The sequence below is a fragment of the Prionailurus bengalensis genome, chromosome E2 (genome assembly GCF_016509475.1).
Source record: "Prionailurus bengalensis isolate Pbe53 chromosome E2, Fcat_Pben_1.1_paternal_pri, whole genome shotgun sequence".
Taxonomy (NCBI): domain Eukaryota; kingdom Metazoa; phylum Chordata; class Mammalia; order Carnivora; family Felidae; genus Prionailurus; species Prionailurus bengalensis.
In genome coordinates, this window is record NC_057352.1 from 3,376,257 (window position 1) to 3,398,600 (window position 22,344).

The 22,344-nt window shown below is 61.3% G+C and overlaps 1 protein-coding gene across 4 annotated transcripts; it reads left to right on the forward strand.

Moving 5' to 3' along the window:
- The first annotated feature begins 451 nt into the window (after positions 1-451).
- On the forward strand, positions 452-21,896 carry PPP6R1 (protein phosphatase 6 regulatory subunit 1). 4 transcript variants are annotated; one of them, XM_043598293.1, is made up of 24 exons: positions 452-978; positions 9,490-9,722; positions 9,995-10,181; positions 10,289-10,426; positions 10,519-10,584; positions 11,885-11,997; positions 12,083-12,196; positions 12,574-12,736; positions 12,821-12,973; positions 13,095-13,229; positions 13,559-13,623; positions 13,715-13,830; positions 13,917-14,002; positions 14,159-14,248; positions 14,334-14,431; positions 16,430-16,487; positions 16,582-16,763; positions 19,572-19,696; positions 19,793-19,940; positions 20,039-20,109; positions 20,212-20,293; positions 20,668-20,778; positions 20,860-20,931; positions 21,042-21,896. In XM_043598293.1, the coding sequence occupies exons 2-24, from the start codon at positions 9,496-9,498 to the stop codon at positions 21,043-21,045; spliced, it is 2,604 nt and encodes an 867-aa protein (XP_043454228.1). In that variant the 5' UTR covers positions 452-978; positions 9,490-9,495; the 3' UTR covers positions 21,046-21,896. The 4 variants fall into 4 exon arrangements, with proteins under 4 accessions (XP_043454228.1, XP_043454229.1, XP_043454226.1 ...); XM_043598294.1 differs by lacking the exon at positions 452-978 and having other exon boundaries at positions 9,422-9,722; XM_043598291.1 differs by lacking the exon at positions 452-978 and having other exon boundaries at positions 20,860-20,938.
- The last annotated feature ends 448 nt before the right edge of the window (positions 21,897-22,344 follow it).

Genomic DNA, 22,344 nt, shown 5'->3' on the forward strand with positions numbered 1-22,344 from the left:
GACCTAAGTCAGCTTTACGCACAGAGAAGGCGTCGAGAACCGCGCGAGGCAGACGCGCGCGGGGCCCTGGTTGGAGAGAAAACCGGGTGCGGATTACCCAGGACCTGGACCCTGGAGCAAAAGCAGGAAATAATTGGAGGAAACGGAATGGATTTCCAAAAGGAGCAAGTGGGAAGAGAAATCCTGGAGCAGGATTTGCTCTGGACTTTGGAACGGAGTCGTAGACAAACGCTACCCGCGTGCGGTGGCGCCTGCGCGTTGGGTTGTCTGGGTTTATTCAGGGAGAGACCGTTGGCCCAAACCAACGCAAGCGCATCCGCAGCCGTGTTCTGGCTGGGCCGGAGGGGCGTGGTTGTGCCCAGCGCGCAAACGCACTGCCCCGGCCCGGGCGCGCGGCCTCCGCGCACCCGGTCGGCGGCGGGTGGGCGGGGCTTCCTGCGTGCCCCTGCGCTAGGGGATTGTGGGATAGTGGCGGACGGAGCCGGGCGTCGGAGGCCCCGAGCCGACTGCCGAGTCCGAAGACGCGGTCCGTTTGAGGAAGGGGGCGCCGAAGGAAGTGGGCCTCGGCTTCCGTCGGCCGCTCCTCAGCCCTGCGGCCTGTTCGGACTGCGGAGGACAACGTCTTCCCTGACCGGCCTTTGCTTTCCCGCGCGCCGCCGGGCCGGGCCAGCCGGGACCACTTCCCCGCTGAGGGCCTTCGCCGGCCTCGCGGCCGCACCGACCTCTCCGCGGCCCCGGTCGCCGGCGAGCCCCGGACGCCCGCCTCCGTCCGCTCCCGGCCGGCGCTGACCCCCGGACTCTGGAGCTCGGCGCGCGGGGAGCCCCCTAGGCCCGAAGGCGCTAGCGCGAGCCCCCGCCGCCGCCGCCCCCCGCCCCCTCATACCGGGCCCCTGAGGCGGGGCCGGAGCCGCCGGCGGCGGGGCGGGGGGGGCGCCCCGATGAGCCCCGAGTGCGAGGAACCGCCGCCCCCCCGCGCAGGTGAGCGGGCTCCCGGGTTCCCCGAGGGTCTCTCAGCCCCCCAGGTCTCGGAACCCCCCCCCCCCCACCGTCCCCCGGCCAAGTTCCCTAGTCTCTCCTCTCGGCCTCCCGCCGGCCAGCTCACCTCCTCGGTCTCCCTCCGATTCCCCCACTCGCTTCCAACTTCCCCTCCTCGGACTCAGCCCCACTCTCCTGGGACATCTCCATCTTTTCCTCCTCAGCCCCTTTCCCTGGAACACCCCCTTCCTGTCCTTAGACTCCCCGCCTCTGACCCTGCCCGTACCCCTGCCCCGGGCTCAGGCCCACTAGAACAGCAAGGCTCTCCCTGCTCCCTGCCCGGCTTATCGTGTGAGGAGGGCTCTGGAAGCAGCCTGCGGAGCCGGCCAGGCCTGCTGAAGGCAGGCGGCAGAGGCAGGGACCGGCCCCAGGCCCTGCCCTGGGGAGACAAAGGCCCTGCCGGACAGTCACAATTAGGGGTGTTGTGACGGAGGTGGCTCAGGGCCTGCAGGCCGCAGAGGAGGGGCTCGGGAGCCTGGCTTGGTGGCCGTGGCGTTCTCTGTCTGGGAGGGACGAGTAGGGGGTTGACAGATGGAGAGTGGGAAGAAGGGCCTTCCGGGTGGGAGGAGCAGCACGTGCAAGCCTGTGAAGGTGGGAACCGGGGAGTGGTCTGCAGAAGTGTCGGGAGCGGGCGGGTGGAGGGCCTTGGTGCCGCTGCCTGTCCAGCCCCTCGAATGTGATCTCCTGGTTAGGGTCTTTCTTGCTCGCTCTTTTACACACCTGAGCCTGGGCTGAGGCCACAGACGTTACCGTTCACTCCGGCCCCAGAGGCAAGATGTTTCTGGAAAGGAAGATGCGTTAGGTGTGGTACCGGGTTCGGAGTGGTAAAGAAACTTCAGTGGTGTGTAAAATGGTGCTGATGTCAGTGTTCTTCCACTCGGCGGCTCTGGGGATTCAGTGGGGATTCAGTGGGCCGTTTCGGGAAGCCTGGACCCTCACGCAAGGCACAGGAAGTGCTCCAGGATCAGTAGCTTTTAGGAGTGTTATTACTAGGTTCGGGATTACGTGTTGCGGTGACTCTCAACTTGGGGCGGTTGTGTCCTCCAGGGGACATTTGGCAATGGCAGGAGGTGCCGGTTGTTATGAGGAAGGTGCTACTGGTGGGTGGAGGCCAGGGATGCTGCTGGACGTTGTACAGTGCACGGGACAGCCCCCGCCACAGAGTATTTTCCAGCCCCAGATACCAGCAGTGCTGCGGCGCAGAAACCCTGCTCTCTAGCTTGGGTGTCGTGTACAGTTTTGCCTTATCTGCCCTGTTGGTACTCGTGAGTGGCTGTGTGTTCTGAGTTGTGTATTTTGATTTATTTTAGTATTTTCAGGGATTTTTGTTGGTTCATCTACAGTTTCTCTGCATCAGAGGAGAGCCCTCTGGTTCCCGCCTACCCCGATCACCGGCACTTTTTCAGGGTCTATGGGAAGTGCCTTCAACAGGTCACGCTCCCCCTCTGGACTTGAGGTGTTTTTTTTAATAAGTATTTCTAGCTGTGGGCCTGGCCTTATGCTAAGTCCCGGTAAGTTGGCATCTTGCAAAGGGAGGCAGGTGACTGAACAGGCAGATCCTGTCACAGAGCGCTCGGATGCTGTCATAGGGTGACTACGGAAGCTGTGGAAGTGTGGAGCAGGCCCCTAACGAAGTCTGGGGAGGCTTCTTGGAGGAAGTGGTGTCTGTGCCGAAGCCTGAAGGACCCAGGAGGAGCTAGTCAGGCCCAAAGAGCTGGAGGGAAGGCAGAGGGAGCAGCCAGCCAGGGCAGAGGCAAGGGTGCCCACGAGCAGCCAGGTGTGGCGGGAGTGTTGAGCACCATGCGGGTTGCAGCAAGAGATGAGGTGAGAGAGGCCAGGGAGCTTTGGTGAAAACGAGAGGCCTTCCGGGCGCCCCTGGCTCACCAGCTCTCTAGGGCAGGCTCAGCACGTGGGGGGTGGGGACACGCCCTCCTTTCCAGGCCAAGCATGGTTTTCTCTTTGAACACCCGCTTTATAGATCTTCCCGTGGGAGGTGTGATCTTATGGTAACGTGAGGTGTCTCCCGAGGGAGGAGATGCAGTCCAAGGCCACGGGGATTATATTTGGAGAGGCAGGATTGGAACCCAGGCTGTTCTGACTTTGGATCTCCCTGGAACACTGACTCTGCTCCTCTTCGTGTTCCAAGGGCTATTTCAAAATCTGATAGCCGTTTTCCTTTTTTCCTTTGAACCCATAACTGATCCAAGTGACAGTCCCGAATGTGAGCTTTCAGGTCCCTCCTTAGTCGTTGGCCAGGGGCCTGCAATCTTCTAATTCCTAATTATTCCATCTCCCGGGGTTGGACCCAAGTGGCCACCTCCCCTGGGAGAATGTGGTCTGGGGTGCCCCCCTAACTGGGGACCCCTCCCAGGCTTTCCCAAGCCATGGACAAGTCCCAGCTTATTGTCCTCTGTGGCTGTGGCCAGGTCCCTCCTTCCCTGGCTTCAGTGGCCCTTGTCCCAAATGGGCATCCTGCTGCCTACCTTGCTAGGTCTGTGCTGGGTTCTGCATCCTACTCAGAGGTTGTGGGGTCGCCGTTACTGTTGTCCTATCCTCGGAATCGAAGTCCCCTACCCCCTTTCCAGACTTGGCAGAGAGCTGACAGTTGGGGAGACTTGAGGGAGGTGGTCTCATAGCCCTTGGACCTGCTGAGCGCTCAAGGGGCTGAGGCCGGCCTTTCAGTCATGGGTTCTCTCCCCTGCTAGGGCTCGTGTCTCATCTCAGCAGCCTGTGGCCCTGTGATGGCTGAGGGTGGCGGCGCCTGCAGGCCAGAGACGGCCTCTGCCAGCGCTAGACCCTCCCCTGAGCCCCTGGGCCACTCAGGTGGCCACCCCAGATGCGCTTCATGGCAGGGGCTTCATGGCCAGGGCGGGCGAGGAAGGGGTGGAAGGTAGAGGATCGGGCCCGGGCTCCCTGGCACCGACAGAGGTGGTGGAGGCAGATCGGCGGTGCAGTGGGGCCGGCGCTCTGGGCCCTGCAGTCAGGCCCTGTCTGAGCCTGGGCAGGGCAGGGGCGGGGTGGGCAGGCTCCTGGGAGGGCAGCTGCTGTCACAGGCCTAAGAACAACACAGCAGAGCAAGAGACCCGCGGCGATGGTGCCAAGCTGGCAGAGAGAGAGGTGGTTTTCTTTTTTAATGGCTTCCTTTCTCATTTACAGTTTCCCCTTCTTCCGTTTGCAGCCAGTCATGGTTTTCAAACGGTTGCTAAAAACCAGTGGTAGTCACTTCCGTTTTCTTGAAGTTTGCTAAGAGTTGCACAGGGTGGGGGTGGTGGGGTGCGAGGCGGCTGCCAGAGTATTTGAATGACCTGGGTCGCTCAAGCAGGTGTGCGGAGAGTCTGTCTCTGGGCTTTCTGGTTTTGAAGCTATCACCCCTGGGTTACTGTCCAGCTCCTTCCGTCCCGCTGGGAGTGTGTGGGCTTCGGCAGGGTCAGGGACCTACAGGAAGGGGCCACCAGCTGCCAAGCACTGCCGTGTCAGGACCACCTGCCTGAGCTGGCCGTTCTCACAGGACTCTTCTTGAGGGCTGTGAACGCATTTCACAGATGAGGAGATGAGGCTCCAGGATACCAGGTGCCTGGCCCAGGCTCACCCCATTAGAGTGAGAATGGAAACCCCCCCCCCCCCCCCCGGCCCATCCAATTCCCAGGGCTTCCAGCAAGTTCTGTTAAGTGGGAAGATGGGGTTGGCCATCAGGACTTGAGGTTGGAGTGAATTGAGAGTGTGTGTGTGTGTGTGTGTGTGTGTGTGTGTGTGTGTGTGTGTATTCCTGTTCTCCTGTATCTCCATCTCTGTTCTGTGTGGAGCTTGAGACGTGATGCTTGTAGGCACCAGCCACCACTCGCTTGGTGTGATCCTTGCAGCCTCTCTGATTTTTGGAGGAACGACCTTAGGTTCTGAGAGTTTAAGGGGCCACCTGGGTTCTGAGGCCCCTGGAGTTCATTCCCCATACCACCTGGACCCTCCTGTCTTACGGTGGGCGGGCCCTCTCCTGCCCATCCCTCCCCACCTCTCCCCCCTTCCCCCGCCCGCCCCTCCCCACCTTACACCGGCTCTCTGGAAAGCAGCTTGGGGAAGGAAACCCTAGCTGCTGTCCACAACCAACCCGTGGGAGAGGTTGGGGATGATGCCCTGATCCCGTGCCCTCTAACTAGGTGCTTTGGAAGTGGGCGGATCTCGGCTTTGACAATTTCCGCCAGTAGACAGGATGGGGGGGCTGTCTGAGTCCTGGTTCTGCCTCTTGGTGGCCACGGCTCTGTCCCTGTGGGCCCCTGTCCCCATGTCTGTCAAATGGGAATATTCACTCTCTTGTCTTGATGTGGAGCCCAGGTGCCCATGCTGGTGTGTAGGTTTTCAGGGGATGTTGTCTGGGCCCCATCCCCGCCCTGCCCCTCAGCTGTGGGGCGTCCTGCTTAGCTCAGAGATGTTGGGGGTGTGGAAGGGGGAACCTGTCCATGCTTTCTGTGCTTCAGCTTTTCTGGAAGCTGGCGTCTGGTTAGCTCTGGGTGACTTGGACACAGAGTGAGGCCTGGCCCCGGCCCTGTCACCACAGGCTTGAGCAACTTTGGTTTTGTTTTTGGTAGTGGTTTTCGTTGAGATACAATTTATACGTCATGTGGTTCATTTATTTAAAGTGCACAAGTCAGTGGTTTCTAGTATATTCAGAGTTGTGCAGACATCACCATAGTAGGTTTTTTTCATTGAGGTGTAACGGACAAAATTGTGTACATTCAATTTTAGAACTTTTGGGGTTTTTTTTTTAGATATGCTTTTCCCAAAAGGAAATCTCATATCCATTAGCAGGTGCTCCCACCCCCACGCCCAGTCTCCCCCAGCTCCTGAAAGCCACTAATCTGCTTTCTGTCTATGGGTTTGCTTCTTGTGGATGTTTCACGTTAAGTGGCGTCCTACAACACGCAGTCCTTGGTGACTGGCTTCATTCCCTGGGCTTAGGGGGTCTTTTGAACTCTCTGGTCTCCCCCTCACGTGAGTCTCCAGTGGAGAAGGAGGTGGTGTGCTTGCCACATTGAGCTCCTTGCCTCTCACAGCCTGGGTGGTGGCTGCCCCTCAAGGGGGTCCTGGCCCCAGGTTTGCCCAGCTCAGTGCCTTGGGGCTGGTGAGTCACCTGTGCCAGCCCTTAGTTTTCTGGCCTTTAGCACAAGGCCTGTCACAGACTTGTTACCCAAAGAGAGAGGACGTCCATCAAGCATAGAAGGGTTTCTTGAGAAGGTCTAGGATCTCAGCAAATGGAGGGAATTGCCTGCATGCAAAGGAGAGTCGCTGAGTACTTTAGAGTGTGGGGGGTGATGTTCAATGTTTTCCCCGTCACACGGCCCGGAGGTGCACACACTCAGCACCGGCTCAGCCCTCCTCCCCTCCCCACCCCCACCTGTGACTGTGGTTTAACCGGGGGGGGGGGGGGGGGGGGAGGGACATGGGAAGAGCGATGCCCTGGCAGATATGTCACCTGCTGCCTCAGAGGGGGCAGGGGCCTTATGACACGTGGGGGGTTGCAGACGGGGGTATCTTTCTGCTGCTATTTTGAACATAATCGAATCGCGTACCAGGTGCTGTGCAGGGTGCTACCCTTGGGCGCTCACAGCAGCCTAACGAGGAAGGCTGTGCCTGTGCTGCCCGTCATCTGGTCAGGGCACCAGGGCACGTGCACCGTGTGACAGCACACTGTCGTGCGGACCGGGGTGCACATTCCAGAGCTGGTGGATGGAGGGGGTGCCAGAGCACTGCTTCCACCCTCTCGGGGGGTAGAGGCTTGGCAGGAGACCCCAAGGATGAGAAGGAGCCGGTTACTGGGACATCCCAGGCCGGCGAGGCAGCAAGAGCAGAGTTGCTAAGAAGATCCCAGGCCAAGTGTGCTCTGCACACAGAAAAGCCGGTGTGTCCAGTGCGGGTGAGGAACGCGGTGTGAGGGCGGCTGGAGAAGCCAGCTCACACAGGCCTGCAGCCGGGGCAAAATTTAGACGTATCTGAGAGCAGAGGGAAGCTCTCAGGCTCCTGAGCAGACAGGACGTGGTCAGGTTCCATCTTAGCAAGACGGTCCTGGATGCCTGTGGAACAGAATGGAGAGAGGTGACGGGGTCTGGTCGGGGTGAGGGTTCTGCAGGTTAGAGAAGCGCCCCCAGTGACTGAGTGATGGGCAGGTGTGCAGGCTGTGCCTCCCTGAATTCAGAGGTGTCTCCTGAGTAAGCGCTAGACTTGGAGCTGAGTGTCCCGCCAAGCCCCCGAGGACCGGGAAGGGGCCGACCGTCAGAGTCTGGGTGAGGATGGCAGAGCCAGGCTGAGCTGGCCCTGCCCAAACTTGGGCCTGAGCCTGCCTGTTCCTCTGTAAGTGAACAGGACAAGGCCCCCCGCCCGGAGACTTTACCTTCCGGGAGCTTGGGTGGACAGTCGCCTTTGTGCACCTCAGCATCCTCGCCTGTAAAATGGGACCATCCATACCTTCTTGGGGGGCAGTCATGAGAGTAGGGAGAGATAAAGGCCAGACGGTCCTGAAAGCTGTCAGTACACAGCTGATGTGGGACATCAGTCTGGCATGTTAGGGAAGGGGCCCCCTCCATTCCTGTGATGCCGGGAGGCCTAGATGTCCAGCATGGTGCTGGGGCCGTGATGTCCTGCAGGGACCTCTTCAGGAGGGCCGGCCGCAGGCTGGGGGAGGCACACCCCTAAATGGCAGCTGCAGGATGACCTGTGAGGAGCCAGGCTGTAGCTTCCTTGGGGAGGCGCCGTGTAGGTGTGAGAGAGCCGGTGTGTGCCAGTGCTGTGGGAGTGGAGGTCCAAGGGGAGGCTGGGCTTGGCCCGAGCCGGCTGGAAGGCTGGCAGGGACCCCTGGGGTCTCAAATGGCGAGACCCAGGGAGCCCTTTTGGGCTTCTGGCCGCGAGCAAACACCAGGCACTCAAGTTTGTGTTTTAGAAAAGTGGCCAGCGTGGAGTGGAGGGTGGAGGGCTAAGGGGAGAGTCCCTGTGTGCTGTGGGACGGGACCTCTGGGCCTGTGGGAGGGCCCCCGCCACCCTGGCAGGGACCTGGTGCCTGCTGCCGTCTTGTATGGTGGTGTCTACTCCACTCCACCTGCCGCCGTCCTGAGCCAGGGCCGAGGAATCGCCAGGGCCCCAGATCTGGGATCATTGCAAATTTAGAGCCACTTGTTCCTGGGCACGGTGGGTGGGGAGGACGCTTGGAGGTGAGTAGTCTCCCGCAGAGGCTGGGAGGGAGGGCTGGGTGCGGGGGGGCGGTGTCTCGAAGGGACCGAAGCCATGCGTGTGCCGCTCTGCCCTGGCTTTGAGTCCTGGCTGCTTCCCGAGGGAGTCAGAGCCACTTTGTGCTCTGGGCCTGGGCTCCATTCCATGGTGGGTGGTGTGGGGCGGAGAAGGTGAGGGAGGGCCTCGCAGTCCATCCTCGGTGGCCTCTGCTTTAGGTGGTCTTCCCAGGCAGGTGACGAATGTGAGCTCTGGTTAGCACCTGTGTGGTGCTGGGGAGCCCCCAACTTTCCTGGGCATGAGTTGCCTGTCTTGCAGCGGGGTGGCGACGTGTCCTCAGAGGGGGCCACGGGTGCTCTGCGTGGGGGACTAGTGGCCTGGGAGCTTGGTGGCAAGTCCAGGGCAGGCCTAGCAGGAGGTCTGGACTGGGAGCCGTAGGCCTTTGTAGAGGCCTGGTTGAGTCCACGTGCATAGTGGGCTCAGACCCCCAGGCACCCAGGGAGTGCTCCTGGTGAAGTGCTCCTGGTCGGGGAGTGGGACGCAGCCTTGTCCTCCTCCCCACTGAGTCAGTCACCCTGTCCTGGTTCCTTTGGGCCCCAGTCAGCGGCTCTTCTGGGAGGGCCCCCTCCCCCGCTTTTCCTCTTCCTTGTCCCGGGCCCTGGGGGGGGGGGGGGTTGGGTGTGTTTGTGTGTGTGTATGTAGAATCCAGGCAACAGCCACAGCCTGGAGACATCTCAGACTTCCCTCTGCCGCCGCCCCACGCCCTGCACGTGGCATGGTGATTTGCTGGGCTGGCCAGCAGCCCCATGCTGGCGACCATGGGGGCATTTGAATTTGTTCAAATACAGATTGAAGCGAGTCTGATGCCAGAGGCTCCAGGATGAGCACTGCTCCCACCCGTACTCCCAGGGTCCCTGCCCAGATTTGGGACCGTGGACACAGGCCCTGGACGGGGACAGGATCGCAGGGGCTCTGCACAGCCTCAGGGCTCTTCTTTGCAGGCCACGTGTGTGCACCCCCAGCCCCCCCCCCCCCCCCCCCCCCCCCGGCCCCCGGACTTCACCCGCGACTGGGGGCGGAGGGCTGGTCAGGGCCATTGGCCTCAGGTGTGCACTACCCTCTGAACTAGAGGGTGGCCCTGTCAGGCTGCCATGGTCATCCAGCAATAGGTGGCTGAGGTGGAGGGAGTGGAGCGTGGCGGGGCAGAGCCGGCAGAGGCGGGTGTGTGACAGGCCCCGCCCCCAGGGCGCCATGTTTTGGAAGTTTGACCTGCACACGAGCTCACACCTCGACGCGCTGCTGGAGCGGGAGGACCTAAGCCTGCCCGAGCTACTGGATGAAGAGGACGTGCTGCAGGAGTGCAAGGTCGTCAACCGCAAGCTGCTGGACTTCTTGCTGCAGCCGCCGCACCTGCAGGCCATGGTGGCCTGGGTCACCCAGGAGCCGCCCGCCAGCGGGGAGGAGCGGCTACGCTACAAGTGAGCCCCACCCCGTCCGTCCTGGCCACTGCCCTACTTGGGCCCCGTGCAGGCGGGGGGCCGGGAAGCAGGGGTGAAGGCGGATGTCAGAGGTCACCTGGGGGTGGGCCTGGGAGAAGGGCGGTGGGGGTCGGGTCCAAGCTCAGGTTGACTGTAGCCTTGGGGGCAGTGGGGAGCCACGAGTGGGTTCTGACAGGAGGGCATGGGGAGGCAAGGATGGCCCCGCCAGCTTCCCTGACATTTGCCACCCTTTTTGGACGTGAACCCCCCAGGTACCCGAGCGTGGCCTGCGAGATCCTGACCTCAGACGTGCCCCAGATCAACGACGCGCTGGGTGCCGACGAGTCCCTCCTGAACCGGCTCTACGGCTTCCTGCAGAGCAGCGGCAGCCTCAACCCACTGCTCGCCAGCTTCTTCAGCAAGGTCATGGGCATCCTTATCAACCGCAAGACAGACCAGGTACCGCCGCACCAGGGCCAGGGCGGCGGGCAGGCGGGCAGGTGCGCGGGCCCTGCTGGGTCGGGCCGAGTGACGAGCCTGACGAGCGCTGCCCCTCTGGCCCCCAGCTCGTGTCCTTCCTGCGGAAGAAGGACGACTTCGTGGACCTGCTGCTGCAGCACATCGGCACCTCGGCCATCATGGACCTCCTGCTGCGTCTCCTCACCTGCGTGGAGCGGCCGCAGCTGAGGCAGGACGTGGTCAACGTGAGTGTGGGGGCGGGGCCTGCCGGGAGGGGGTGGGGCCTGCCGGAGGTGGGCGGGCCAGTGAGCCGAGCGCCCCTCCTTCTCACCCCCAGTGGCTCAATGAGGAGAAGATCGTGCAACGGCTCATTGATCAGATCCACCCGTCAAAGGATGACAATGTGAGTGTCCCCTACTCGCCTGCTGTTCCTCCCTGTGGCCCGGCCTCTTCCCTCAGATCTGCTCTTCACACCGGCTTTTCTCCCTCCTCCCTTCCTAAGAGGTGAACTGGTGAAGAAGGGAAGCTTTAGAACCTGGTGTGTGCATGCCCTTGAGTCTCTTGCTGAGAGTAAGAGGGGCCGGACCCACACGGACGGGGTCTGGTGAACCAGGACCTTGCCCAGCATCTGATGGGTCGCAGCCTGGCGAGGGGCCTCGGGCTCTAGGCCCCCTCACTGCCAGCCTCCCCCCCCCCCCCCCCCCGCGTCCCTTCCCCGCCCCCTCCCCTGCTGACTGTGACCTGGCAGATAGACCCTACTTGTGCTTTAGAGAATCCATACAGAAGTTCCGCATCCTCACTGCAGCTCACGGGGCCTCGCAGTATCTTCCGGAGCTGCTGGCTTACAGAGCCGAGGCCCACAGGCGTGGGGAGTTAGCCCTGAGCATCTAGCCAGTATCCGTCCCTGTAGGGTGAGGGCTGTGCAGGCCTTGTGGCACAGGGGCTCTGAAGAGTGAGCGGCCCATGGCCCGGGTGGGTCTGGGGTCTGCACAGGTGGGCCCTGGCAGCTGCTCAGTAGGTTACACTCAAGAGTTGTGTTCGTGTTTCTCTCTTGGCTTTTCTTTGTAACAGCTTTGTTGAGATGTAGATTACGTGCCATGTGGATCACCTATTTAGAACACAATTCAGCGGTTTCTAGTGTGTTCACGAAATTGTGTGATTATCGCCACATTGTTTTAGAATACTTTTTCATTACCCCAGAAAGGAAATGCTGTGCCCATTAGCTGTCACTCCATTGCCTTGCGGTCCTCCAGCCCCCAGCAGCCACCAGTCTGCTTTCTGTCTCTGGGTTTCCTTTTCCTGGACTCATGGAATCACGAAATACATGGTTTTCATGACTGGCCTCTTTGCTCACCTGTGTTGTGGCATGTCAGTGCTCCGTCCCTTTCTGAGGCTGAGGAATGTTCTGGCATGCAGACACATCACTGGTATTTATCCACTCACCAAACTCTGGACATCTATCTGGTCGTTCCCTCCTTTGACTATAGCAGATGGGGTGTCACCTTCTCCAGGAAGCTTTCCTGGGTTTCCCATTTCTTCGTCGTCTGTCCTCTCCCAGCATTTGGTGTCTTCGTTTTCTTCCCTCGGCATTTGTTTCCCCATGTCTGTGTTCCCCCATGTCTGTGTTCCTACAGGCCAGCTGGTCAGCTCACGAGGGCCCAGCAGCTGGGCTGGTGTCCTCAGCTCTCTGTTTGCCTCCCCAGCAACATTCCAATGCGTCCCAGTCCCTGTGCGACATCATCCGCCTGAGCCGGGAGCAGATGATCCAGGTCCAGGACAGCCCAGAGCCTGATCAGCTGTTGGCCACCCTGGAGAAGTGGGTTTGCGGGGCAGTTCCCAGGCCCAGGGAGGGAAATTGTCCAGAACCCTGCACCCTGACCCCGCCCTGTCCCCTGCCCCAGGCAGGAGACGATCGAGCAGCTCCTAAGCAACATGCTGGAGGGAGAGCAGAGCCAGTCTGTCATCGTGAGCGGGATCCAGGTGCTGCTGACCCTGCTGGAGCCCAGAAGGCCAAGGTGAGGGGGGCCAGCCCCCCCAGGTGGCTGAGCCATCCCTCAGAGCCCAGCCTTTGCATCTAGAGGCGAAACTCATGGGGACATGGCCTCTACAAGGGCTGGCCCCTTCTTGGTGGTCACTTAGGGTCCCGGGAAGAGAGTCCTCTGCTCATATCTGAGGCCAAATAAACCGCCTGTGGCTTGGAGGTAGCTGTCTGAATCCAGGGCCCTTCAGGCAGGTGGTTGCCTGAGACAGTGGGGCCTGTCCTGCACAGTCCCTGAGCACCCGCCCCTGGTCCTTGCCCTACCCTTCCCAGGGAAGCAGTTTTTCACTCCCAGAAGTGCCACACGTGTGCATATCCATGCACACAGGTCCTCTGTCCTGTCCCCTACCGCAGGTCTGAGTCTGTGACCGTGAACAACTTCTTTAGCAGTGTGGACGGGCAGCTGGAGCTCCTGGCCCAGGCGACCCTGGACAGCACCACGTCCAGTGTAGGCGCCCTGCACGCCCTGCGCCCACGCCTTGGCCGTTTCCACCAGCTCCTGCTTGAGCCCCCCGAGGTGGGCTGGGATGCCGGGGAGGGAGGGTGGCAGGGAGGGTGGCCCCACATCCTGGGCAGTGCTGAGCCACCCCTCTGCCTGTAGCTGGAGCCGCTGCGTACTACATGGGGCAGCCTGGCCCCACCACTGGGCAACACCCGGCTGCACGTGGTCAAGCTGCTGGCCAGCGCCCTGAGCGCCAACGATGCAGCCCTGACCCAGGAGCTCCTGGCACTGGATGTGCCCAACACCATGCTGGTGCGGAGGGTAGGGGGGTGGGGGGCCGAGGGGGTCAGGACTGGGCGGGGGCCCCTGGGCAGGGCTGGGGGCAGAGGGCAGGTGGGGGGCCTCGGCGCCAGCCTGTGCTTCCCCCACCCAGGACCTCTTCTTCCACTACGTGTTCAACAACTTCCTGCATGCTCAAGTGGAGTCGTGTGTGAGCGCCATGCTGAGCGCTGGGCCTCCTTCCGACAGTGGCCTCGAGACACCTGCTCCAAACCCCGTCGTGAAACATGTGAGCTGGGCTCCCAGGTCCCCTTCTCTCCCCTCAGGTGGGCTCTGCCCCAGGTCTGCCTGCTGGGCGCCTGTGCGTGCTGGGGGTGGGGCTCGGCCTTGTCTAAGGTCTGTCTTCGAGAAATGGGGGGTGATGTGCAGGTAGGTGCGGGATGTGGTGCCCTTAGGGCAGCGGGTGTCCTGGGAGACAGAGGGATGGCCTCCCTGGATCTAGCCCAGGGCCTCAGGGAGGAGCTGTCCAGCAGCACCTCCATGGGGGTGGGGCTGGAGGGACGCAGGGGAGGAGGGGCGGAGTCTGGCCCCGCCCCCACACCCACCCTGCTGTCCCAGCTGCTGCAGCAGTGCCGCCTGGTAGAGCGCATCCTGACCTCCTGGGAGGAGAACGACCTCGTGCAGTGAGCATCCCCCGGGCCCCCTGCCCCCAGGGGAGGGCGGGGCAGGGGCAGGTGTGGCCAGTGTCCAGCTTCGGCCTCTGATCTTGTCCAGGTCTGCAGGGGGCCCTCGCAAGGGCTACATGGGCCACTTGACAAGACTGGCCAACGCCCTGGTGCAGAACGCGGAGAAGGGGCCCAACGCTGAGCAGCTGGGGCAGCTGCTGAAGGGTGAGGGCCTGGGCACACCCCAGCTCTGGAGGGCAGGGGAGGACGCCGTGGGGCCCCTCACGACCTGTCTCCTTCCCTCGGAGCAGACCTGCCCAGTGAGCAGCAGGAGCAGTGGGAGGCCTTCGTGTCCGGACCCTTGGCAGAAACTAACAGGAAGAACACAGTGGACCTGGTGAGGCTGATTCTCCCCTCCATCGGGGTTCTCCCCTGTGCTCACCCCTCCGGTCCTCGCCCCTACTCGCCCATACCTCCCCGCCCTGGTCCTCACCCCTATCCGCCCACACCCTGCCCACCTTGGTCCTCACTCCTGCCTGCTCACCTGTCCCAGGTGAGCACCCACCACCTGCACTCCTCCAGCGACGATGAGGACGACCGGCTCAAGGAGTTCAGCTTCCCGGAGGAGGCGGTGCTGCAGCAGGTGGGCTGCGGGGCGGGGACGGGGGCTGGCCTGCTCCTCCGGGCCCCACCCAGCCCCTGACCACCGCCCCGCCCCTCCTCCGCAGGCCTTCATGGACTTCCAGATGCAGCGCATGACCTCTGCCTTCATCGACCACTTTGGCTTCAACGACGAGGAGTTTGGGGAGCAGGAAGAGAGTGTGAAGTAAGTGCGCCCTCCCTGACAGGGTGGGGGCACGGGGCCGTGGGTCGGAAAGTGAGCACTCACCTGCCCTGTGGCTCCTCCTGCCATCTTTCCCATCTTCCCTGGTGTGGGTGGGGACAGGCCTTGTGCCGAGCCAGGCCTGAGCCGGGCCGTGTGGAGCTCCTGGGATGGGTCCTCGAAGCCAGAGTGGCCCCCACATCCCCTCGCCTGCACAGGCCCCAGGCTGACAGGCCCCAGGCTGACGGGAGAAATTCTTTCAGTGATTAGTTGTGCTTGTTTGTAATTGTGGTGTAACAATATTTTAACTTGGTGTTGCCGTCACCAACTTTCTTCTTTATTTTCCGAGCTTTCCAGCACAGGTATTTGTTGCTTTTATAGTCAAGAGAAGAAAATTAGGATTTTCTAACATCACGTAAATTGCACGAGCAATCTAGTGGCAGCAGTTGGAAGGTAGCAGAGGGCCAGTGGCTGAGTGTCACTTGTGGGGGCTGGGGGGCCACGGATGTCCCTGGGTCGGGGGCAGCTGAGCTGAGGTCCCTGTCTGCGTTTGCTTCATCGCTAGCAGTGTGTTGGGTGCTTCTTGGGTGGTGTCCTATCATGTGCCCACCATCCTCCTCTGCTTAGGGCTCAGGAGCCCCGTTAGAGCTGGGGAGACTGAGGTGCGTGCTGGCCGGTGTGGGAGCAGGATCACTGCTGTGTGATGGGCACTGGCTGGCGACTGGGCTGCCTCGCCTGTGTGGACGTGAGCTCTGTGTCCGCTGCTACCCTGCCCAGCTCAGTGCCGGGTGCATGGATGGCTTGGTGGTTCTGCCTGTGTCTCCGAGCCCTGGACCCTAGAGAGAAGACCCCGCCCTGGTGGAGGACGGTGTGGGGACTACCAGCTGTTTTCTTGATGGAAACTGTTGCCTCCACCGTCACATCATTTCCAGTGGGGCTACAGACTCCTTTAAGAAACCTTGAAAGCCATGAAGTGTTCTAGAGTGGAAGGTAGATGAATATTTTTAGGATGTTGGAGCTGAAGACGTTGCCCGGCAGGGCTCAGGCTGCCAGAGTAGACTTCCCAACCGGGACCAGCTCTGCGTGTCTGGGTGGAGAGGTCGCGGGGACACCGCGTGGGCGTGTCTGCTTGGTGTCAGGAGCTGGGACAGCGCTCCGATCACTGAACTCCATTTGTCCGCAGATCTTCGTGGCAGTGTTTCCTGGGGGGAGGGGGGCACGTGGTAACGTGGGAAGTATCCATAACGCGGGGGACGGACAGATGTCCGACGCCGCCAGAGAAGTGGGTGAAGGACACGAGGCGGAGACGGGCGGGAGGAGACTAAGTGACGCTCCCGGCAGCACTTTGTGTTGGCATCGAAAGCGCGTGCGCTCACTTCCCTGGAGCTGGAAGTGTTTCATGGGGCTTTCAGAAAGGGAGTTGAGCAGAGGGAGCTGGGTGTCGGCCCCGTGAGCGGGGTGAGAGGCGTGAGAGGCGGGTGGGGTGAGGTGAGTCCCAGCCCCAGACTCGCCCCACTCCGGCTGGGGCTGGATATGCGGGCCGTGTGTGCTGTGGCCTGGCGCTGGGAACCTCCGGCTCTCACTCCTCAGAGACAGGAGGGATGACGACGGCCCCCACTTGTTGGCCCGTGGCCACGGTCTCATTCGGTTTTGTTTCTTTGGTCTCTGCTTAAATTGCGTGCGGCTGCCCCAGCTACCAGAGGCCCAGGGCAGCACGGGGACAGAATAGGGAACAGACAGAGTAGGTGCCGTCCATCAGAGTCGGCACACGGTTGCGTCTCCATTTCTGACCGTGCCGTGTTGGGTCCAGTCACCGTGGGCACTAGACTGTCTCCCCAGGGAAGCATGTGCCTGCGTAAAGAGCTCACCTTGACGGTAATCTTTACGCCTTAACGGGCGTCCCTGTGTGAGGGCTGAGACAGGAGACAGAGGCGTTCTGTGCTCCACCTCGAGATGCCCTGACGCGGCCACTGCCTCACTGCTGTGGTACTTCTCTCCTAGCGCGCCATTCGACAAGACCGCCAACATCACCTTCTCCCTCAACGCCGACGACGAGAACGTGAGTACCCCCCGTCCCTGGCCGTGCGGGGGTGGGGGTGGGGGGTCCTGCAGACAGTGCCGCCCACCCCAGCCTCCCACCCTGCACCCCGCAGCCCAATGCCAGCCTGCTGGAGATCTGCTACAAGGACCGAATCCAGCAGTTTGATGACGAGGAGGACGAGGACGAGGACGAGGAGGAGGGCCAGGGCTCCGGGGAATCTGATGAGGAGGATGGTGCCTGGCAGGGCCGCCAGCTGGCCAGGGGAGTCCGTCTGGGCCAGCCCCCGGGTGTGCGGTGAGTCCTCTCCGCCTCCTGCAGCCGGGAGCCCGGCACGTGGGGCGGTCGGGCCCCCGAGGTGTGGTTTTCGCCCGCTAATGTGGATGAGAAGCGTGAGAACGTGGTGTGTATTAGGTGGGGCACTTCGGTTTTGAATGCCAGAAACCCAGCTAAGCTTAGGTCGGCTACAGAGGGAATAGGGCAGTGGCTCGTGTGTGGCCGGAGAGAGGTGGGTCCTTGAGGAATGGCTTGGTGCAGGCGAATCTGTCTCTCCGCTCTGTTCTCCCCATGTTCGCTCTCGTTCGGGTGTCCCCACAGAGCCACCGACGTGGCATTGGTATGCCTTCGCTCCAGTACAGGAGAGGCGGTGATGGTGTCTCCCGTACAGGCTGTGACCAGCTCTCTGCACACCCCAGATTCGTGCCTTGTGAACAGGTGCTCAGGGCCTTTGTCCCTGTGGTTTCTGGCTTTAGGATTACACTGTGTAGTTTTAACTTTTTCGTGCACGGCCCCACAGACACCCCTTTGCCAGCCCCAGCACCCGGATGAGGGAGTGGAGCCATCCCCGTGCCACTGTGCCCCCTGAAGGTGGCGCTGTCCTGACTTCCTGCCCTATAGATTTTGCCTCCTCCTCCTACTTGTGAGGTCTTCACACACACACACATCCCCCCTCCCCACCATGGCTGTGGTTGTGTTTCACTTCTCATCTGCTGGGTGTGCTGTTGTGTTACTGGCTGGGCTGGTGTGTACTTGTGTGTGTCCTTGAACACCCCAGTCATGACTCACCCCATGTTCTCTTCCAAGAGTCTCACAGTTAGGTTTTTGATCCCGTGGCGAGCTGTGTGTGTATGGTGTGAAGTGGGGGTCCAGCTTCCTCTTCTCTCTGTGTGAATGTCTTCCCAGCACCTCTTGTCGAAGAGACTGCCCTGTCCCCACTGAATGGACCCGGTGCCCTTGTCACACATCATTTGACTGTATGTGTGGGTTTATTACTGGCCTCTTTGGTCCATTGGTCCTTACTCCAAGATCTCCTTGTCTTTAATTTTTTTTTGTTTTCATTAAAAAAATTTTTTTAGGGGCGCCTGGGTGGCGCAGTCGGTTAAGCGTCCGACTTCAGCCAGGTCACGATCTCGCGGTCCGTGGGTTCGAGCCCCGCGTCGGGCTCTGGGCTGATGGCCCGGAGCCTGGAGCCTGTTTCCGATTCTGTGTCTCCCTCTCTCTCTCTGCCCCTCCCCCGTTCATGCTCTGTCTCTGTCTGTCTCAAAAATAAATTAAAAAAAAAAAAATTTTTTTAATGCTTGTTTATTTTTGAGAGAGAGAGTCAGAGTGTGAGGAGGGGAGGGGCAGAGAGAGAGGGAGACACAGAATCCCAAGTAGGCCCCAGGCTCTGAGGTGTCAGCACAGAGCCGGATGCAGGGCTTGAACCTACGAACCGTGAGATCATGACCTGAGCTGAAGTTGGACGCTTAACTGACTGAGCCACCCAGGCACCACCCCCTAATTTCTTTTGTTATTTTAGTGAGAGAAAGAGAGAACATATGAGCAGAGGAGAGGGATAGAGGGGGACAAAGAATCTTAAGCAGGCTTTATGCTCATCTCAGAGCCTGATGTGGGGCTCAGTCCCATGATGGTAAGATCATGACCTGAGCTGAAATCAAGAGTCAGACCCTCAACTGACTGAGTCACCCAGGCGCCCCATCCCTGTTTTGATTACTGTCGTGTTGTATTAAGTTTTGAAATCAAGAAGCGTGAGGACTGCAAGTTTGTGGTTGTATTTCAAGACTGTGTGGCCTATTCAGGGTCCCTTGGGATTCGGTGTGAATTTTAGCATCAGCTTGTTAATTTCAACAACTGAAGCCAGCCAGGGTTGAGAGGGCCCGTCTGGAACCTGTAGGTCAGCTCAGGTTGTGCCTTGTGAGCCCCATCCCATCCTCCAGTCCGTGAACACGGAACGTCTTTTTTCTATTTGGGTCTTTTGTAGGGTATAAGTTTCATGCTTCCTGTGTTAAATTTATCCCTACATATGTTACATAAGTGGAATTTTGAGATTGTCACAAGTGTACAGAAATAGAGTGGATTTTTGTACGTCGACGTTGTGTTCTGCGGCACTCGCTCTCCTTGGGGTCGTCTGAACACAGTCACGTCATCTGCAGTTAGAGCTTTACCCCTCCTTTTCTGATCCGGATGCCTCTTAATTTGTTGTTTTGCCTCCTTGGCCTCCAGTATGGTCCTGAGCAGAAGTGGAGAGCAGCCCCGGTCTTGCTCCTGGCCTTGGGGAGCATCTGGGCTTCCTCCACCTTGTGTGATGGTCCTTGTGGGTTTAGGAGATGCGCTGCCGCCCCCACCCCCCCACCCCCGACTCTGGAAGCTCCCTTCTGCTTTCTCTTTGCTGAACGTCTGCGTTTACTCTCAGCTGCGTGCAGATGGGTCCCTTTCCAGTCGGTAACCATTCACACCATGGTGCATTCGGCATCTTAGGAGCCTTGTCATTTCTTAACCATTCCCCAGTTGGCAACACATAGGCCAGTCGGGCTGTCCCCTGGGCTGGGGTCGTGTGTCAGTCGATACTTAGAGCACAGTTTTGGAGCAGCCGCTCCGAGTGTGTGGTTGGAGGGAGAGTGTCAGGTCAGGGGTGGGGGCGGGGAGGCTGTTCACGTTAAGGATGGGCTTTGGCATCTTCTCACCCCATGGGCCCCGGAAGGCCCTGACCTGCCTGTGCTGTGGCTTCCCTGCCGCCCCCACTCGTCCATCCCTTCTGTCGTCCCCGGGTAGTCAGGACACCTGGCTATGTCTCAGCATAGCCGCTGACCAGTGGTTTCCGGGTAGGAGTGGAGGCAGCACAGACAGCGAGGATGAGGACGAGGAGGAGGACGAGGATGACGGTGACAGCCGAGCGGCCGGTGGGAGGACCGGGCCCCCCTGTCACCCCGGCCCTGGCCCCCAGCCTCCAGGTGGGTGAACACGACACGCAGGGTGGGGCATGCCGGGGCGCACGTGGGGTATCTGCCTGCTGTGCTCACCCCTCCCTCCTCCCTCCCCCTGCCCAGGCCCCAGCTGGCCAGCCACCTTTGACCCAGTGCCTACAGACACCCCGACCGGCTCCCGAGACTCTGGGGAGAAGGAGCCGAGCTCTGGTCTCCTTGCCCCACAGGGGCCCCTCGGCGCTCCCCGGGACCTCTCCGCCCTGCAGCTCAGGTAAGGCCGCAGCGGGTACCCAGTCCCTGGGCCCCTGGGCTGGAGTGCTGACTCCAGCTGGCCCTTGAGCTGCTCCCCCAACCTTGCCCTCCCCCCAGGTCTCAGGACCCCGCGTCCCCCTCAGCACCTCAGGAAGCCACAGACGGCAGCACAGTAGCGGAGCCCTCGGGTGAGCGTCGCCTGCCCAGCCCCACCGCCCACCCCGTTGTCCCCTGGTCTTGCCCATGCCCGACCTCGCTGAGCTCAGGTCTCCTGGCCTCTCTCCGCACAGCCCCCTGCCAGGCCTTGGTCAGCTTCGGGGACCTCCAGGCCACCCTCAGAGGGACACGCTCCACTCCCAGCTCCTTGAACAGGTGAGCGGCTTGGGAGACAGGTGCAGCCTGGCCCCTAGGTTGGTCCTGCCCTGGAGTTGCTCCAAATGGCCCTCAGAGGACCCCCCAGGTCTGCGCTGCTGCCTCGGGGCCTCGTGGCGACTGAGGGTCCGCTGCTGTGCCTGCGCCCACGTGTGGATGCCACAGAGGACCCTGGAGCCCAGGGCCCCAGGGCTGGGAAGGCTCCCAGAAGCAGGCAGGCGGTGTGCAGAGCTATCTGGATCTCCTCCTGCCTAGTGGCTCCCAGGGGTCTCTGATGGGAGGGTCCACCCTGGGCTGTGCACCTCTTAGGGGTGGGAGGGTCCACAGGGTATTAGTGATGGGAGCCCCACTGATGATCCGCCCTCTACACACAGTGCAACCAGAGACCCTGCTACCTCCGTCCCAGCCCCCGCGGCCTGCCAGCACCCCCAGACCACAGAGGGGGAGAAGAGCCCAGAGCCCTCAGGGCTCCCCCAAAGCCAGAGGTGAGTGTGGTGCGGCCTCCCAGGGCAGCCGGGGTCACGTGGGGGAGGCACTGACCTTCCTACATCTGTCTCCTCTGACAGTGCCCAGGCCCTTACACCACCTCCGATGTCCAGCGGCTCTGCCCCGGGAGGGCCAGCATCCCTGGGCTCCCAGTGAGTGGTGAGGGCTGGCTGGGGAGCAGCTGGGCTGGGGCTGGGCAGGCGGGGGGCTGCGGGGGTGGGGGCAGCGGGCTGCTCACCTGGGTCTCCCTCTTGGTTCCCAGGTAACTGCCTGGTCCTGGTGGTGGCGGCTGAATTCTCCATACTCCACGTGGACCCGGCCCGAGTGGGGGCAGGGCGGGTCCCACGATGGCCCTGTTGCCCCATCACCCCCTCCCCCCCATCTGCCCCCACGTTCTCTCCTCTGGACTCCCAGGAGCCTGGTGCCAGGGAGACAGGCCCCTACCCACCCCCATTTGCACTGAGAAAAGAAATTATGGAGTTTTGTCTCCTAGAATAAAGATACAGAGTCGAGTAGAGAGAAAGGAGAGAGAGAGAGACCTATATTATATATTATATAGAGAGAGTGGGTGGGTGGAGAGCCAGGAGGAGGCCAGGCGGGCGGGACAGCGGGTTGGACCTTCATCCCATCCCGAGGACATTGCCCCCCCCCCCACCACGCCCCCAGCCTCCGGTGCAGATGCCCACACCCACACTCGGCTCAGGTCCGCCTCGGGGGAGGGCCCGAGTGGGGGCCGTGCCTTTGCCCAGACCCTTGCCCTGGACCCTGCACTTTGACCCGGGCTGGGGGCTAGAGGACCCCTGCCCGGCCCTGCTGCCTCTGTAGGAGCTGGCAGTCCCCATCCGACGGGGTCTCTTCGGGGACATTCCTGTGGGGCCCTGATGCACTCACTGAGACTTCCGCACCTCCCATGGACCCCGGGGCGGGGGGTCGGCAGGGGTCTGGCTGGGGTCCCCTTCCCATGCCCGAGGGTCTGGGGTCCAGCCCAGCTGCCAAGTGACCTTGTCCCAGCTCCCCCTCCCCAGGCTGGCGTGAGTGTGCGTGTGTTCGTGCCCAGCTTCTATTTCATATTGCAAATATAAATAAATAAATAAATAAATACAGTTTAAGATTCCCACTGAGACCTTGAGTTCTGGGACTCGGGGAGGGGCAGCCCGAGCTGTCCTTGCACTGTGGCCTCGCGACCCCAGGTGTGGCCCGCAGAGCGCAGTTAGGCTCCTGGACCTCCTTGCTCTGCAGAGGGTGGGATCACTCCGGCTCAGCGCAGGAGGAATGCCTGGGGCAGAGGGGCAGAACCCTGCCCAGCCCTGTCTGGGACCTGGTCCCCACAAGGTCCCCTGTCCTGGGGTTTCTGTGTGTCCCGTCTCCTGGCTCCACACACAGGTGGCAGCTCTATCCCTGGCCTTGGCAGCGGTGGGCGGGGGAGCGACACGGCTGGGTGACCTTGCAGAAGCCCCTGAGCCTCAGCTCCTGCAGTGGAGCAGAGGGCGTCCGAGGTGGCCAGCCAACCAAGATAGGTGGGCACCTAGTAGTTCATGCCTTCTGAACTAGAAGTGAGGGACAGG